This window comes from Palaemon carinicauda, chromosome 41, assembly GCF_036898095.1.
Source record: "Palaemon carinicauda isolate YSFRI2023 chromosome 41, ASM3689809v2, whole genome shotgun sequence".
Taxonomy (NCBI): domain Eukaryota; kingdom Metazoa; phylum Arthropoda; class Malacostraca; order Decapoda; family Palaemonidae; genus Palaemon; species Palaemon carinicauda.
In genome coordinates this window covers 12,968,219-12,987,718 of record NC_090765.1, presented here as the reverse complement: position 1 = coordinate 12,987,718, position 19,500 = coordinate 12,968,219, and the positions used below count along the sequence as shown (strand labels likewise).

At 40.7% G+C, this 19,500-nt stretch overlaps 1 protein-coding gene across 9 annotated transcripts in view; it reads right to left on the bottom strand.

The window, feature by feature from the left end:
* Positions 1–3,619: 3,619 nt before the first annotated feature.
* Positions 3,620–19,500, bottom strand: part of Ppox (protoporphyrinogen oxidase) — a 948,609-nt gene continuing 932,728 nt past the window's right edge. For 8 of the 9 annotated variants that reach the window (XM_068364075.1, XM_068364076.1, XM_068364071.1 and 5 more), the window contains one exon: positions 3,620–5,513. In XM_068364075.1, the coding sequence (XP_068220176.1) occupies positions 4,407–5,513 (1,107 nt within the window). In that variant the 3' untranslated portion in view covers positions 3,620–4,406. The remainder of the gene's footprint in view (positions 5,514–19,500) is intronic. The other variant, XM_068364072.1, reaches the window with a different exon arrangement.

The following is a 19,500-nucleotide window of genomic DNA, read 5'->3' as shown; positions in this document are numbered from 1 at the left end:
CTCGAATAAGCGTAAATATCCTACAACAAAACAAGCGTAAAATAGCGTACGTAAAGCTGTATACGTAGTACCTTGTATTTGAATAGGTAACTACTACGTAGCATGTAAGACAGACTGTGATTGGTTCAAGTGCTGATAGATGACGAATCAGAACCCAAGTTTTGAAATCTAGCCTGTGATTGGTGTTTTGACCGCTTCTCCAACCCGCAGCATCTTTTTGCGGCCACTTCGTTCGCCGCTCTCTCGCCGGGTAGATGCTGCTACGTTATTGTGAACTTTAATCTGTGCTGTGCGTGACTGTTTTAAGTTGAACTTTCTGTTTAACCCCTACTGTACAATGGCTCCCAACCGTTCTGCTTCTGCTAAGGCTGGTAGTGAGCCTAAACACCACCGAAAGATGATGACGATTGCTGAGAAGGTGACGCTTCTCGATATGTTAAAAGAAGGTAGAAGTTACGCGGCCGCAGCCCGCCATTTTGGAGTGAACGAATCCACCATTCGCTACATCAAGAAGGACGAGGCGAACATTAGAAAGACGGCTGCCATCACCTTTAGCAGATCAGCGAAGCGAGTCATTACCACGCGTAATAAAACGATCGTACGTATGGAAGGTCTTTAGCAGTGTGGATTGCCGACTGCCGGAAGAAGAACATAGCCCTGGAAACGAACACTATCCGAACCAAGGCTTTGGGCTTGTATGAGAATTTTGCGGCAAAGGAACCTCAAGACGACGATGGCGACCATGCTGAAGAAGATGATGATGTAGACGAACCTCAACCAGGGACATCCACAGATTCCCAGCCTCAGAAACAACGTTTTTCCGCCAGCAAAGGATGGTTCGCGAAGTTTCAGAAACGCTTCGCCCTGAAAAGCGTTTCCCTGCATGGCGAGGCTGCTTCCGCTGACACTGCCGCTGCTGAAACTTACGCGAACGAGACGTTCAAGAACATTATCGCTGAAGGTGGATACAAGCTGGAACAAGTGTTTAATATGGATGAGACCGGCTTGTTTTGGAAGAGAATGCCGTCGCGAACTTTCCTGTTCAAAGAAGAAGCCAAAGCCTCTGGCTTTAAAACATTCAAAGATCGTGTTACCCTCGTGATGTGTGGCAATGCTGCTGGATTTTTGCTAAAGCTGGGGCTTATTTACTAGTCGAAAAATCCTCGCGCTTTGAAAAATAAAAATAAGAATCTCCTTCCCGTGTACTGGATGCATAATCAAAAAGCATGGATTACGAAGATGCTGACCTCCAACTGGTTCCACCAGCGTTTTATCCCGCAAGTCAGCAAATATCTCTTGGAGAAGGGCTTGCCATTTAAGATCCTTCTCCTTATGGATAACGCTGGTGGACACGCAACTGATCTGTCGCATGAGGGCATTCAGGTTGAGTTCCTGCCACCCAACACCACGTCATTAATTCAACCGATGGACCAGGGGGTTATCAGGGCGTTCAAGGCCCTCTACACGAAGAATACCTTGGCGGACCTCGTTGCGTGTGTGGATGCTGCCCAAGAAGATGAAGATGAAAATTTCAATTTGAAGGCGTACTGGCGGAAGTACACAATAGCCACGTGCCTGCAGAACATCCAGAAGGCACTGCAAGAAATGAAACCTGCTACTGTCAATGCGAGCTGGAAGAATTGTGTCCCCAGATTGTTTACGATGACGAGGGATTTACACCGTCTGAGATTCAACACTGCAATATGCAAATCTGTGCAGTTAGCTGCGATAATTGGAGGCGACGGGTTTGGCGACATGACGACTGAAGACGTCGACAAGTTGTTGGACTGCCATTCCCAGCCGCTAACTGACAAAGACCTAGAAGACCTGACGAAATCGGCCAGTGAAGAAGACAGTGAAACGCAGGAAGAGACCCAAGAAAATGTCGAAGAAACGGGCTTAACATTAGAACGGCTTGCCAAGTTCTGCAACCATGTGAAGGAGGTGAAAGAAATGTCGCAAGAGTGTGACGAGGATATGGTTCGGTCTATGCAATTCTGCAACAAGATCGATGACATCATTACTCCCAACAGGATGCTCTTCAAGCGAAAAAAGAAGCAGCGGCAGCAACTTCCGATCACAATATTCTTCCAGCCTCGCAAAAAAGAGCCAGTTCCTCCTGCTACTACGCCTTCGGAAGAAATTGAAGAAGTGTCCCAGGAAGAAGTTGAAGAGGTGTCCCAAGAAAAGACACCTCCGTCTGAAGACGTAAAATACTATCATTGGCTGCACAGTAGAAGACTATCATCAGCTTCATCATCATCATTTCTACTGTGCAGCAAATTCATCGCCATCATCATTCAAGTTTTTCTTCAACTTCTTTCGTGGTGAGTACAGTAACAATCTTTATTTTTTTATACTACGTACTTTAATATTCTAACATTTTAATATTTGTGCCTATTTTAGTTTAGTATGCATTAAGTTAAAGGGAAGGTTTTAAAACTCTGAATATACATGTTATAACCTATCATATTTTTTTGTTTAAAATTTACATTTACGTACGTAAAACAACACACACACACACACACACACTCTCTCTCTCTCTCTCACAACATACTGTATAATCAATATAATCGATGCAAAAAGTAACCTATACACAGATGTGTACACTAAATGCGTTTGTTTCTTCATTATGATCAGAGATAAACGTAAACAAAACATTGGTTGCCATTTTTTATCGTGCTTTTTGGCGTGTTTAGGAAACGCATGATATAAAATCGCCTTTAATATTTGTGCCTGTTTTAGTTTAGGGTACTGTAGTACATGCATTAAGTGTTCTGTACATTAAAGGGTAGTTTGTTAACAGTACAGTACTACGTACAAGGGAAGGTTTTAAAAGTCTGAATATACATGTTAAATAAATACGTAAATATGGTGTCACTACTTCGCGGATTTTCACCTATCGCGGTCGGGTCTGGAACCTATCTACCACGATAAACGAGGGCTCGCTGTAGTATGAACTAACATACCATAGCAGAAAGCACATGAAAAGAATGTGCAGTACTGTGGGTTACCTAGTGTGTTAGTCAACCACAGGTAGGCAATGGTCAGGGAGTTGGTAGGTTGAGTTAATCCAACCTAGGGCAGCAAGCATTCACAGAATCTTGATGTTTGCACCTCTCTCCGTTACCTGTTCCCCATGAATAAAGGCGGCCAACTACCCCCCCCCCCCCCCAAAAAAAAGGGGGTTTTGATGAAGGAAAAACCTAATTTTGGGGAGGTGCTAAGTGATCTCCAGAACCCTCTTACCTCCTCAGCCTCATGCAGGGGAGTGGAAGAATTGTTTGTTAATTTTTCTGCCCTGAACTTCTGGGTGTCTCATATACACACGAGTCCGTACCTTGCATATTGATACACTGGCCCTAGAGCAGGAGAGACTTTTTTTGGTATTTATGTTATATTGGTTACAAGTTCTAGCCTTTCCCAAGAAAGTCCTTGGAAATCACACATCACCTCCAAAAAATTAGGTTTTTCATTCATCAAAATCCATTTTTTTCTTGTGTTGTATTTTAAATAAATATTTAGCAGTGAACAAGTTTCCATTTGTGCCCTCATTTTACACAAAGTGTTATAAGGCCTACTGTATTGTGATATTTAAACAATTTTTTTTTACTTTAAAAAAAAAAAATACAATGCTACACAATCTAATTAAAACCTACAAAGGTTTAGAAAAGTTAAAGATTGTAAACTATCGATCGATTTATGTATGGTTTGGAATGGATATTACATTCAAGTATAATCTTCTATAATGTAAGCAAGATTTATATCAACATCTAGCATTAAGAATTCAAGTGTCTATATACAATATTCTTAAAACTCCAAATATGTACAGTATACAACTTAATCATAATACCACAGAAGTTCACTCAAGTACAAAAATAAGTTCAATACTGTACAGTATATGTTCTATATTGCACTACCTTTCAATACTAATAGAATTATGCTAGATTATACACTTTGGAAACTATTACCTTACCTTTGAAAGAGTGAAATGAAAGTTCCTTCTATTATGTTATTTTAGTTCCCCTTCACTTAAAAGATGAATATGCATAAAACAAATTTTTTTTACGTTTTCAGCCTCTTGCCATTGGCTTACCTGAAATTCAATTTGCTCTTAAAATGGAAAACTGGTTACATTATCAGAAAACAGAACTAATTTACTTAGTTATATCATCAGAAAACAAACTACTGTACTTTACTTAGTGAATGAAAAATCCCTAGTGCAAAAAACCTGGAAAACTTTCAAAACAAACCAAGAATATACTACCATTTTAAGAGAAAATAATCTGAAGAGATTTACCCTTTCCAACTAATAACTACACAATAAGGAGGAAATTTTATGGGAAACATCAAGTAGTGTTCTGTAAAATTAAAATTTCCCTTTACCTAGGGAATTTCCAATGGCTTTACTGGGATAGAACAGCCCTTTTAGCACTCATTATTGCATCATTTACTCCAACTCCATCGTAAGAATTTCCTGCTAAAGTTAAAGGTATATTTTGCTCTTTGATTAGTCTTCTTGCATTATATACAGCCTCAGAATGTCCAACTACATATTGAGGAATACAATCTCTTAATATATTCACAGAAAACCTAACAGGCAATTCATTTATTTTCAGCATCTTCCTAACTTCAGACTGGGCTAGATCCAATAGACTTTCCTGAGAAGGATTTTCTCCAAAGAATTCTTTGAACCAGTATCCACCCATCATCACAGTGAATATAGTTCTGTTGCCCTGTGGAAAAGTACATGTATCAAATATCACTCCAAGAACTTTACAAGGTTCTGAAGATGGAACCAAGTAACCAAATGCCACTTCTTTCAAGAGTTGTCCAGGATATTCTAAAGTTACAACGCCAACAGTAGCATAAGGTATAGACTTTAACAATTTGAACAAATTTTTGTGAGTATGCTCAAGTGCAGAACTTAAGTGGTTGGAAGGTAAACAAGAAATAACTCTATCCACTTCAATTTGTTTTTTGTCAGTTCCTACGATCAACTTTGGCCCTGACTGCCATATATTAGTCACTGGTGTATTCCTCAGAATGTCCACACCGGAATCTTCAACTTTTTGCGCTAAAGTTGTTACTAATGTTTCTAAACCTCCTTTTAAAGACCACACAGCCCACTTTTCACTTCTGGCCTTCTGGACTAATTCTGATTTTAATAACTCAGGATCACTTTTCTCAGAATTCTTCCTGTCACGGAACATCCCTAAAAGCACAGAGCCATGGGACTGTTCCACTTCATGCAACCTCTTAGCTAGGGATTTTACACTCAATTCACGAGCATTTCCTGCAAAGACTCCTCTTGCCAAAGGATCTATGGCATATTTTGCTACTTCTGAACCAAAACGACGGTTTACAAAGCTGTAAAGACTTTCATCTGTATTGTGAACTTTCTTTGCCCTAAAATCACTTAAGGCACTTATTGCAAGTGGTTTAGAAAAAGGAGGTAGCTTCTTCAAAGCTGTTTTAAGACTGTTTGGAAGTTTGTGCAACTGGCCATCAACCTGGGTGAGAAAGGATTAATTGAATTTTAAAAAATTACATGTATAGGATCTTTTTTTAAATACTGTACCAGGTAAATACACTATAGCCAATATAAAATTTCTGACAAGGTAATGTTTTATCAATTAGAATATACTTTTTATCTATTGAAAAACAATAATTGCAAGGTACACTACAGAATTTATACACCTACAAAACTGTCTTACTAAAGATTTATATGTAATGCATCAAAAACTACAAATTCTATTTTAATTTGTATTTTTCCTAGCTATACAAACCAGAGTTATTTAATGAGGTTACTTCGGGTTTTGTTTTCTACGGCCAGACAATAAAGAATAAATTGGTAAATTACGTCAAGCTATGCTGCTGGGCAGTTACTGCGTATGACGGGCTGCGCTTGTCTCAAGCGTCTAGTCACAACCCTTCTGGTCAAAGACTGGAAGGGTGGCTGAGGTGGGACCTTTGGTAAATGACTCAGGTTTTTATAGCTAGGAAAAATACAAATTATATAACATTTGTAGTTTATTCCGACGCACACAAAAACTTTGGAGTCATTTAATGCAGTCTTTTCCTTGGGTGGGAGGAAGTCTCAGGGCTGTAGACTAATCTGCCTTTTACCCAAAGATACAATTACAATGGTAGTAGCAAGAGATCAAAGAATTATTTGTGAACACTGCAGCCGGCTCATACGAGGCAGGGCCTATTCTATTCCAAAGAGCTTTGCCAGGGTGGAGTGATATGAACATTAAGCAACTTGCAATATTAATATATCATTATTATATCAGTCGACACCACTTGGCATTCTTACCTGCATTAGGGAGAATAAGCGAGGGCTTCACGTTCGATCAAAATCGCCATTCGCCTTACACTATACTCAAATACCCTTATGATGCAGTGACTGATGCCTCTGAGAGAAGCAGTTACTTGTCCCATAAGAGATAAAATTAGACTAATTGTTGTGCAACAAGAATGGGTTCTATAGAAAAAGTCTCTAAGGACCTGTGTTCACAATCTTTAAGGTAGTGGTTTGTATAAGTGGTTTGTCTCTTCCAGACTCCTGCCTTTAGGACTTGAGCTACCAAGTGGTTTTTGGGGAATTCTGGAGTTGCAGCAAGACCCCTATATCATGTGTTCGAGGGGGGTGCCTTTGCGACTCTTCCCCCGAGGACTCGCAGGCTCTGGTGATGATTTCTCTCAACCAAAAAGAGATGTCCTTTCTGGAAACATTTTTGGAACAGCCAGTGCTCAAACAAATTGGAGATTCTCGGCCCGAGATACTGCGTCCTTTATAGATACATGTGTACTGCCCTCACAGGACATAGTAACATGTCACCTGGGTCAAGATTGTGAAAGAATCCAATCCGACATCATTATAAACGGGATTTTGTGCTTTGGCCACAAATTAAAAAAAAAAAATAAAAAAGACAAAGATGGTTCTCTCCACCCTCTGCAATGTGACAAGGTGAGATATACCATGCAGTTCAATCAAACTCTTGGCTGAAGGTAAGACAAGGAGGAAGACTTTTCAGGGAAAGGTCTCTGTCCAAGGCTTCAAGCATATGTTCATGCGGGGGCTTTCTTCAAGGCCCGTAGGACCTTAGTCATATCTCAGGAGGAAGGTTTTAGTTCTCGAGGAGGTCAAGACTGCTTGTAACTCTTAAAAAAATGCTATGAGTTCCCAAGAATCTGAGAGGTCCAGTCACTTCAGTTTGAATACTTGGCTCAAGGTTAAGCAGTAGCCTCTCACTGTATTGACTGAAAGAACCTTCTTGTTTTTTAGGAACACTAGTCAGAAATCAGAGGAATAGTGGCCTTGAGTAGAATAATATTTCCCTTAAAACACCTATCACAGAAGATTCTTCACTTTTCCTGGTAAACTCCTGCGGGAGACTTTCGGGAGCATCCGAAAAGCTGCTCCACAGTTGGTCTTGAAAAGCTTTTCTTTTGGAGGAGACGCTAGATAGTCTCATAACCATGAAAGGACAGGCATGTACTGCGTTGTGGAATTTTCTTATATGAAGTTGATGTAGCAGGCTCAGGTATTCTGGAAGTTCTCTTGGTCTTTCCGTGAGAAGTTCCACCAGGTGTGAATACCACTTTGCTGCTGGTCACCTTAGGGCCACTAGCATTATTCCGACTACCTTGGATGTTCCAAATCGGACAGAATGGTGGGAAGGCATAGAATTCTAGACCATCCCACGGGTGTTTAAATGCTTCTGCCATCACTGCAGCTTGGTCTAGGACTAAAGAGTAATACACTGGGAGTTTGTGATTCAGGTGGGTGGCAAACATGTCCAGAAATGGGGAACCCTGCAGTCAGAAGCCTTCACCCATTAGAGTAAGCAAAGACCATTTTGAACTAATTGTCTCTTGACGGCTCAGTTGGTCTCAGTTGGTCTGCAAAGTTTCTCTTCCCAGGGATAAACCTACCCGATAGAGATTGCCTGGGACTGTGTCAATTTAGGAATCTCTACTGCTAGGTTGCATGGCTGAAGAGAGGCAACACCTCCTTGTTTGGAGATATAGGTCACTACCATGGAGTTGTTGCTCATCAAAACCATGTAGTGACCTCTCCGAGCCTTTGCGAAGTGGAGTAACGCTAGTTGTACCTCTTTCATTTCAAGGAAGTTTATGTGGAAGCTCTAGTTTTCCTCTGACCATAGGCCCAAGATCTGTTCCTTTCCCATGTGAGCGCACCATTCCTGGAGAGACGCATCTGTAAACAGCATGAAAAGTGGGGGAGGATCCTGGAGGGGTGTTACCGTAACAGGTTCTCCTCCTTCAGCCACCACTGGAGATGTGATAACAACTCTTTAGGTACTCGTAGCAGGGTTGCAAGAGGGTCCGAGGCTTGTAACCACTGGGTCTTCAGAATCCAATGCACGAAGCGCAGATGCACTCACCTCAGGGGGACAAGTTTCTCTAATGAAGAGAGGTGACCTAAATATTACTGCCTCATCTGAGCAGGCAGGAGGTCTCCTTTTAGGACAGTTGCTGCCAAAGTCCTGAACCTTAACACTCTGTTAGCAGCAGGAAATGCCTTGGTTTGCACCAAGCCTATGTCCATGCCGAGATACCTGATAAATTGGTTGGGAACAAAGCTGGATTTTTAAAGGTTCCTTATACTGATTCAGTAATAGATCTCTGTGCTTCAACAGGAGAGCTCGGGATTCCACCACGAGAAGCCAATCAGTCTGTCAGTCATCAAAGAATCTCGTGAGCCTGATACCCATGGCATGAGCCCAGGCTTAGACAAGGACAAAGATTTTAGTGAAGACCTGAGGGGTTGTAGGCCCAAGCACAGCACCCTGAACTTGAACAGATTGTCTAGAAAGGAGAACCTAAGGTACTTTCTCGAGGCAGGATAGATAGGGACCTGAAAGTAAGCATCTATCAGGTCTATAGTCCGATTGATTGATTGATTGAAAGTTTTCTGGCATCCTGACATCTAAGGTCATTGACGCCGATACCATTTACTGTATATGAAAATTAAAAGAGAATTCGATTAAAACCATAAAAATTAAGAAGTCATTAAAATAGTTAAATAGTTTTCAGAAGACCTGCTTCTGAAATAAATCTAAAAATTCCGCTCGCATAGTAAGACACATCATGTCCAAGAATCTTGGCAAGGATAAACCTGCCATCCTCACCTCGAGCTTCAAACAGATATCTATTTCTTAAGTTAGTAAAATTAGGGCATTCGGTCAACAAATGCCTCACTGTTAAAGGTACTAAGCAGTCCTCGCAATACGGTTGGTGTTGGCCCTTCAGCAGAAACTCGTGTGTCAACCGTGTGTGACCAATACGGAGACGACAAAGAGTCGTCTCCCATTTTCGGGGAATCATGTTATACCTCCAAGGTGATATGATATTTGTTACTTCCCTCATTTTATTGCCGTCTTGACTGTCCCAGTGCTGTTGCCATTTATCACAAACCAATTTCTTGATGTAAGGTAGGAGATCGTTACATGGAATGGGATACCTCCTTGGTAGCAACTCGGATGCCGCATTCTTCGCCAGTAAATCTGCCTTCTCATTCCCAGACACACCTACATGTGCTGGAACCCAACAAAATCGAACAGTTATACCTTTCCGTCCAATAATAAAAAGCCATTCTAAAATCTTTAAAACTAGAGGGTTACTAGAATTAAAAACTTCTAAAGCTTGAAGAACACTCCTTGCATCACTAAAAATTGTAAAATTACCCTCCTTTTCCAAAGCTATTTTCTCAATAGCGGTTAATATGCCATACAGTTCGGCAGTAAATATGGAAGCTGTTAGAGGAATTGCACCTCTACAATTAAAATCATTACTATGTACTCCAAATCCAACGCCAGCATCAGATTTGGAGCCATCAGTATATATAAAAGTTGATCCCCTATGTTCTTCGACATGTTCCATAAAAAGAGACCTGGATTCTAAGTCAGTCATATTCTTCTTAACTCCAATAAAGTATTTACAAAAAGATATGTCAGGTAATTTCCATGGAGGCGTTGATGATACCTTGAATGGAAGTACCTTATTTCTAATTATATCCAGACTATTTAAAAATCGTTTCACCCGAAAGCCATAAGGTTGAGGAGATTTTGGGTGCAACTCAAAGTATGATGCGTGTCTTACAAGGCTTGCAGTCTGAAAGGCTAGAGAGCTAGGGAGTCTTTGCAATCTAAACCAATACCGAAGAATGGAAGACATTCGGTAAAGGTCTAGAGGTAACTCTCCAGCATCAACAAGGAGACTTGGGATAGGCGAGGTTTTAAAAGCTCCAGTAGATAATCTAATACCTGCATGATGTATCGAGTCTAATATTTTTAACCGGCTTGGGGTGGCTGAAGAATATACCTCACAACCATAACTAATTTTGGAAAAAATCAAGGCCTTGTATAATTTTAAAATAGTATTGCGGTCTGCCCCCCATGATGTATGGGACAATACTTTTAAGATATTCAGAGCTTCAACACATTTAGCTTTTAGCGCTTTTAGGTGAGAAACCCATGTAAGTCTACAGTCAAATATCAAACCTAAAAATTTGGTTTCCGATACACATGGTATCCGTTGATCTTTAATGTATATATCCGGGTCTGGATGTACTCCCCGGATACGACAAAAATGGACAATGGTAGTTTTACTTGTCGAGAACTTAAATCCATTCATGTCAGCCCACTGGATAATTTTATCAATAGAGAGTTGGATTTTTCTCTCAACCATTGCCATTCTAGTGCCAGCAAATGATATTGAGAGATCATCCACAAATAGTGTTGAGAGAACATCCTGGGGAATGGCTGAGGATATCCCATTAATTGCTAGTGCAAAAAGGGTTACACTCAGCACACTACCCTGAGGAACTCCTTCTTCCTGGCACTTACTCTCTGATAGAGTTTCCCCCACTCTCACTTGAAAAACTCTACGTGAAAGAAATGCCTGAATAAATAGTGGTAGCTCTCCTCTCAATCCCAATTCATGAATGGTTTTAAGAATACCATATCTCCATGTGGTATCATATGCCTTTTCAAGATCAAAAAATACTGTAACATGGTGCTGTTTGGAAGCAAAGGCTTCACAAATAGATGACTCAAGTCGTATCAACACATCAGTCGTTGAGTGCATTTTTCGGAATCCACATTGAATCGGTGATAAAATGCCTTTCTTTTCAAGGTACCATATCAGCCTTGCATTGACCATCTTCTCCATGATTTTACATAAACAAGATGTCAATGCAATAGGACGATAGTTTGCTGCTAAAAACTTGTCTTTACCGGGTTTTAAAAAGGCTAAAATAATGGCTAGTTCCCAAACACTTGGGTAGCTATGATCATGCCATATTCTATTAATAATGCTTAAAATAAATAGCTTTGTATTAAAATGTACATGTTTAATCATTGCATATGGAATTCCATCGGGTCCAGGGGCTGTATCGTTGCAATGAGCAAGTGCGGAATCAAATTCTCTTTCAGTGAAAGGAGAATTATACGACTCTTCCCTTCTTGTTGCAAAATTTAAAATTTTCTTTTCTTCAGTGCTCCTATACTGGTGACCAGGGGCTCCTTCACACTTGCTGGATACATTTGAAAAATGATTAGCCAGGGCATTGCTAACTTCATTTGCTTCAGTTACATACTGGCCATTCACCTTCAACACTGGTGGTGGGTTGGGGGTGAATTTGCCAGCTATCTTTTTTACTTTCCTCCACACAGAAGATGGTGGTGTTCTACTGTTAATAGAGGAAACAAAAGACATCCATGACTGGCGCCTTGCTTCTTTCATGGCACGACGGAACTGTGCTCTACATTTCTTGTACATTATTAAATTCTCATCAGTTCTGCGTCTACGCAATCGTGTTAGAGATCTTCTTGTGGCTCTGTGGAGTGCAGTTAGTTCTGAAGACCACCACGGGACTGGTCGTCGTTTGAATAACCCTGTTGTTTTGGGAATTGAATTGACTCCTGCTGTATGAAGAGTTCCATTCAGTAGGTCTATGGCATCATCAACACTTTCAAACTGTTCTGCTCTCCCTTCGATTTCACTTAGCTCACAAAATTTAACCCAGTCTGCCTTGTCTAGATTCCAACGTGGCGATCTTTGCAAAGGCGGACCCTTGTTGGTGTTTATAATGATTGGTGCATGATCACTAGTATGCCAATCATCTAATGTCCTCCAATCAAAATCAAGAAGGCAGTTAGAGCTTGCAATTGAAAGGTCAATGCATGACAAAGTACCTGTCTGAACATGGAAGTGTGTGGGCTCTCCGGTATTAAGGAGTCCCACATCCTCATTCTCCACAATTGATGAGATAATATTGCCCCTTGTGTTGGCCAAAACATCACCCCATAAAGGATGTCTACCATTCATATCTCCCAGTAAGAGAAAAGGTTGAGGGAGTTGTTGAATGACCTCTGCTAAATCATCATATAAAATATTATCATTTGGAGGTAAGTACAGAGAGCATATTGTATATTTTCTCCCTATATCAATTTGTACAACAACTGCCTGCAGGGTTGTACGTATAGACATGGGTATTTGGGGAACATCTCGACGAATGTACATGAGACTTCCGCCATGGCTCCCTGCTTGTTGATTATATGGTGTTCTATAGCTAACATACTCTCGAGGACTAGGAGTGTTAGAATCAAGCATACTTTCCTGTAGACATACAATTATGGGGGAATGCTCATGAATTAGGAGCTTAAGTTCTTCATATTTCGCCCTCAAACCCTGACAGTTCCATTGCAAAATGGAGGAGAAAACTATGGATTATTTCTGGAAGACATCTTGGATGAGGTCTTCCCATTAGCAGTTTTTAATGTAACATTATTACCAGTATGTTTCTTCAGAGGTGGTCTTGTTATGTTGGGTTTAACGTTGGTGTTTTTCTTTGTATTCTTTTTATCTATTTGTTGAGGTGGATGGTGAACCTCAACTTGAATTTCTGATTTATTCAGTCCATCTTCTGGTTCATCAGAAACATCAACAGACAAAACATCAAATTTATTTGATGTCATAACCTTAACGTTTCTAATGGAGGGTGGAGAGAGAGATGGAGGTCTCTCTCTTTTGCGATTAATAGATGGTGGGATTCGAGGTTTTTGCACCTTTCCCACAACAGGTGCATCAGGTAAGTTAGTCTTAAGTGGAACCTCCATCAGATCAGGCAAGGACATGGCCTGAGAGAGGTTTGTATTACTTTTTGTAATGGCGGCTGAAGGCTGTACAGCAATGGGCAATGACCTAGTGTTAATACACCGTGGTAAAGCCTCAGGAGGTGATAAGGTTGCCTCGTTATTTGACATTTTGTCAGATAGTATACTTTTTTTGGAGCTATTGGCAGTGCTAGGTTGGTTTGATTTTAATGCCTTAGCATATGTATTTGATTTATTTAATAGTCTTTTGGCATGGGTCACACTTATGTGTTCTAAGTTTGATTTGTTGAGGGCAGCTTCCTCCAACTTATATAGCTCGCAAATCTTGTCTGTGGATTTGTGATTCGAGCTGCAATTTAAACACCTGGCTCCAAGTGCACACTCTCCATGGTAAGATTTGGAGAAAATACCACACATCTTCTCATTTTTGCAAACTTTGGACGGGTGCCCAAATTTAAAACAATTAAAGCATTGCAATGGCTTCTGCTTGAAGGGTCTTACTTTAATCCTTTCGTTCTCGATAATAATATGAAAAGGTACATCAGCATCCTGGAACGTAAGGATTATCATTGATGTACCTGGGACTTTATGAACTTTCCAAACATTTAATGGACACATGGCCAGTATCTCCTCCTCTGTAAAATCATATAGGTCTCTGTTAAAAACTACGCCCCTTCCGTAGCTAAAATTTAGGTGGGGTTTGACATCTAACTTAATGTCATCATTATTTATTTTCATATTGGACAATATTACCGACTGTGTACTGGATTTGGCATGGATAAGGAAACTATTTTTTCCGAAACGAGATATATCGCCTGGTGCAATAGTTCCTACTTTTTTCTGAATCAATTTGCATATTTTAAAATAATTCCCTGTAACCCCCTTTGATTCAGCTATAAGCCACATCGGTGGTTTTGGATTTCTCTGGGAGGGCATGACTAAATCTGTGCCTTTTTCCAACCAATCGGCAGGCCTGTACACATCTAAATCTTTTGGTACCTTATCGCAGAGAGCAGCCGCGACATTCAAGTTATTAATTTTAATATTATTCAAATTACTTATTGCACTAAATGCTTCGTCATAACTACTATAAGATATCCATGAATCCCAAGTTTCAGCTTCAAGTTTCATCCTTATTTCTTTTATGCATCCATAGCATTCAAATGCTTTACATAGATCATCATAATTTGTTTCTATTGAAATTTGTGTAACATGGAGGATTCGAAGTTTCCTCGTGTTACACAAATTACTCGATTTAGAAATATCAGTAGAATGGTCCTTTCCCGTTCCGAGGTCATCAACAGAGCTATCCCTTATCACATTAGCAGAGGTCGTCAACAGTGCCGGGGGAGAGTCAGCGTATCCAGGGGATGGGGGTTCGTTCCTTAAAGAATCCATAATAGTAAAGAGAGGGAAAAGAGTTAGTTTGATGTACCTGCTCGAAAATGTTAGGCCATCACGCGTCGGAAAGGAAATTTGCACTCTCTACTATCGGCACAATGAGAGTATACTTCCCAGATGGTCCACTCCATACCCTACCCGAAGGATAGCATCAAAACAGATATAGAGGCACAGGTGTAAGCTGAACCCGCCTGTTAGGACTGAGACCAAGAAATTATGGAATCATCCTCCCCATATCTGTAATGACGGGCTTCCGGCCAAAAGCCAAGAGTCCTACCCCAAGCGTTGGATCCCCCTGGATTCCGAAGACCCAACACTTGAGAATAGTTCCGCCAAAAAGGTCCAAACCATCTTCGGGATGGCTGAGATCATCCAATACTCTCATATATAGCTTTGAGCACAAACACCTCCCAACCGTGACACCTTTCCCATTCATCAAAGCAGGCAGCAATACCGGATGTATAAACATCCGCCCAAGTGGCAATAACAGATGTAGAAACATCCATGCCATAAAAAAGAGAAAAAAAAATAACAAACACATATATATGTAAATATATACACATACATATGGGAAATTTTACTCATAGGGTTGGGACAGCAACATGAAGGAAAGTTTATAATATTAGGAGAAGGTTGAAGCCATATAAAGAGGAAGAAAAAGATGAAAGAGAGAAATTTAGATTCGAACTGGGGGAGCAATTTCCCCAAGTTCGAGAGCCCTCTTGCCCGTCACCAAGATTCAGCACGGGAATGAAATGCCGTGCTGAAGCTCAATGACTTCATCAAGGCATTCTCTCATTAAGAGGGTCTATAGTCCGAAGGTAGTATAGTCCGGAGAACAGAGGATGGAGTTTCCATCTTGAACCTTGTCTGCACAAAGAGAGGTTCAAAAGGGAGAGGTCTACGGCAGGTCATCAACCTCCCATCAGCTTCTCTACCCACAATAAATTGCTGAGGAAGCCTGGAGATTTGTCGAAAACTTCCACTACTGCTTTTTTGGTTAGCAACTTGGAGACATTCTCTGCAAGGAGTAGGTCTTTGACGATCCTTTCATATAGTATGGTTGGATCTAATTCCTGGTCAGAGGAGGTGGATCCAATACCCTGAACAGAGGACTTCTACCGTCCAAGAGTTGGCCCTTAAGTCTTGCCACCTTATACCAAGTGCTCTGTAAGCATTAACCCCCTACAACTGGTGGTAAACTGGGGGACAACCTCAATCTAGTGAAAACTTCAGCTTCTGCCGCTACGTCCTCAATGGCCAGAGGGATGGTTGGGTCTAGGAGTCTGCCTCCCAGACTGTTGTGCCTTTGTGAAACTGAAAAGACATCTGAGGAGAGAATCATTTGAAGATTTCCTCAATCATTCAGCAGCCCTCTCGATCTCCTCCGGAACGAAAAGAGAAGAACCCTCAAGAGTGGAATTCTTGAACCGAGAGACTTCCACCTTCGGCAGCTGCTTATGGAATTTCCATATGACAGTATCCCTTCTCTTGAGTATAGCGTTCGCCCACAAGTTGACGACATGGTGCGATAAGAACAAGAGTTCAAGTACCCAACAAAAGGGAAGACTCCACAGTATTCCTTGCTGACTCCTTAGAAAGGTCTTGGGAGCGTACCATGAAGCCCAAGGATCCTAACCATAGGTCAAGCCACAAAGACACCTGCATGGCATACTTTGCGCCTCTCTCCATATCAAGGAGTACAACTGCTGAGAGCGAGGCCCTTAGAGAGGAGAGGGTTCTAGTCGGAAGATCCTTCGTTAGAGATTCCACTGAAGGATCGAGGGACATGGTTAAATGGGGTTCCTCTTTGATCTCATAGTACTTTCTTTCAAGAACAAAAGGAAGTGGTAGAGACTGAGAGGGCGAACCTTCCCTCAAAGATTGATTGATTGATTGAAAGTTTTCTGGCATCCTGACATCTAAGGTCATTGACGCCGATACCATTTACTGTATATGAAAATTAATAGAGAATTCGATTAAAACCATAAAAATTAAGAAGTCATTAAAATAGTTAAATAGTTTTCAGAAGACCTGCTTCTGAAATAAATCTAAAAATTCCGCTCGCATAGTAAGACACATCATGTCCAAGAATCTTGGCAAGGATAAACCTGCCATCCTCACCTCGAGCCTCAAACAGATATCTATTTCTTAAGTTAGTAAAATTAGGGCATTCGGTCAACAAATGCCTCACTGTTAAAGGTACTAAGCAGTCCTCGCAATACGGTTGGTGTTGGCCCTTCAGCAGAAACTCGTGTGTCAACCGTGTGTGACCAATACGGAGACGACAAAGAGTCGTCTCCCATTTTCGGGGAATCATGTTATACCTCCAAGGTGATATGATATTTGTTACTTCCCTCATTTTATTACCATCTTGACTGTCCCAGTGCTGTTGCCATTTATCACAAACCAATTTCTTGATGTAAGGTAGGAGATCGTTACATGGAATGGGATACCTCCTTGGTAGCAACTCGGATGCCGCATTCTTCGCCAGTAAATCTGCCTTCTCATTCCCAGACACACCTACATGTGCTGGAACCCAACAAAATCGAACAGTTATACCTTTCCGTCCAATAATAAAAAGCCATTCTAAAATCTTTAAAACTAGAGGGTTACTAGAATTAAAAACTTCTAAAGCTTGAAGAACACTCCTTGCATCACTAAAAATTGTAAAATTACCCTCCTTTTCCAAAGCTATTTTCTCAATAGCGGTTAATATGCCATACAGTTCGGCAGTAAATATGGAAGCTGTTAGAGGAAGTGCACCTCTACAATTAAAATCATTACTATGTACTCCAAATCCAACGCCAGCATCAGATTTGGAGCCATCAGTATATATAAAAGTCGATCCTCTATGTTCTTCGACATGTTCCATAAAAAGAGACCTGGATTCTAAGTCAGTCATATTCTTCTTAACTCCAATAAAGTATTTACAAAAAGATATGTCAGGTAATTTCCATGGAGGCGTTGATGATACCTTGAATGGAAGTACCTTATTTCTAATTATATCCAGACTATTTAAAAATCGTTTCACCCGAAAGCCATAAGGTTGAGGAGATTTTGGGTGCAACTCAAAGTATGATGCGTGTCTTACAAGGCTTGCAGTCTGAAAGGCTAGAGAGCTAGGGAGTCTTTGCAATCTAAACCAATACCGAAGAATGGAAGACATTCGGTAAAGGTCTAGAGGTAACTCTCCAGCATCAACAAGGAGACTTGGGATAGGCGAGGTTTTAAAAGCTCCAGTAGATAATCTAATACCTGCATGATGTATCGAGTCTAATATTTTTAACCGGCTTGGGGTGGCTGAAGAATATACCTCACAACCATAACTAATTTTGGAAAAAATCAAGGCCTTGTATAATTTTAAAATAGTATTGCGGTCTGCCCCCCATGATGTATGGGACAATACTTTTAAGATATTCAGAGCTTCAACACATTTAGCTTTTAGTGCTTTTAGGTGAGAAACCCAGGTAAGTCTACAGTCAAATATCAAACCTAAAAATTTGGTTTCTGATACACAGGGTATCCGTTGACCTTTAATGTATATATCCGGGTCTGGATGTACTCCCCGGATACGACAAAAATGGACAATGGTAGTTTTACTTGTCGAGAACTTGAATCCATTCATGTCAGCCCACTGGATAATTTTATCAATAGAGAGTTGGATTTTTCTCTCAACCATTGCCATTCTAGTGCCAGCAAATGATATTGAGAGATCATCCACAAATAATGTTGAGAGAACATCCTGGGGAATGGCTGAGGATATCCCATTAATTGCTAGTGCAAAAAGGGTTACACTCAGCACACTACCCTGAGGAACTCCTTCTTCCTGGCACTTACTCTCTGATAGAGCTTCCCCCACTCTCACTTGAAAAACTCTACGTGAAAGAAATGCCTGAATAAATAGTGGCAGCTCTCCTCTCAATCCCAATTCATGAATGGTTTTAAGAATACCATATCTCCATGTGGTATCATATGCCTTTTCAAGGTCAAAAAATACTGTAACATGGTGCTGTTTGGAAGCAAAGGCTTCACAAATAGAAGACTCAAGTCGTATCAACACATCAGTCGTTGAGTGCATTTTTCGGAATCCACATTGAATCGGTGATAAAATACCTTTCTTTTCAAGGTACCATATCAGCCTTGCATTGACCATCTTCTCCATGATTTTACATAAACAAGATGTCAATGCAATAGGACGATAGTTTGCTGCTAAAAACTTGTCTTTACCGGGTTTTAAAAAGGCTAAAATAATGGCTAGTTCCCAAACACTTGGGTAACTATGATCATGCCATATTCTATTAATAATGCTTAAAATAAATAGCTTTGTATTAAAATGTACATGTTTAATCATTGCATATGGAATTCCATCGGGTCCAGGGGCTGTATCGTTGCAATGAGCAAGTGCGGAATCAAATTCTCTTTCAGTGAAAGGAGAATTATACGACTCTTCCCTTCTTGTTGCAAAATTTAAAATTTTCTTTTCTTCAGTGCTCCTATACTGGTGACCAGGGGCTCCTTCACACTTGCTGGATACATTTGAAAAATGATTAGCCAAGGCATTGCTAACTTCATTTGCTTCAGTTACATACTGGCCATTCACCTTCAACACTGGTGGTGGGTTGGGGGTGAATTTGCCAGCTATCTTTTTTACTTTCCTCCACACAGAAGATGGTGGTGTTCTACTGTTAATGGAGGAAACAAAAGACATCCATGACTGGCGCCTTGCTTCTTTCATGGCACGACGGAACTGTGCTCTACATTTCTTGTACATAATTAAATTCTCATCAGTTCGGAGTCTACGCAATCGTGTTAGAGATCTTCTTGTGGCTCTGTGGAGTGCAGTTAGTTCTGAAGACCACCACGGGACTGGTCGTCGTTTGAATAACCCTGTTGTTTTGGGAATTGAATTGACTCCTGCTGTATGAAGAGTTCCATTCAGCAGGTCTAT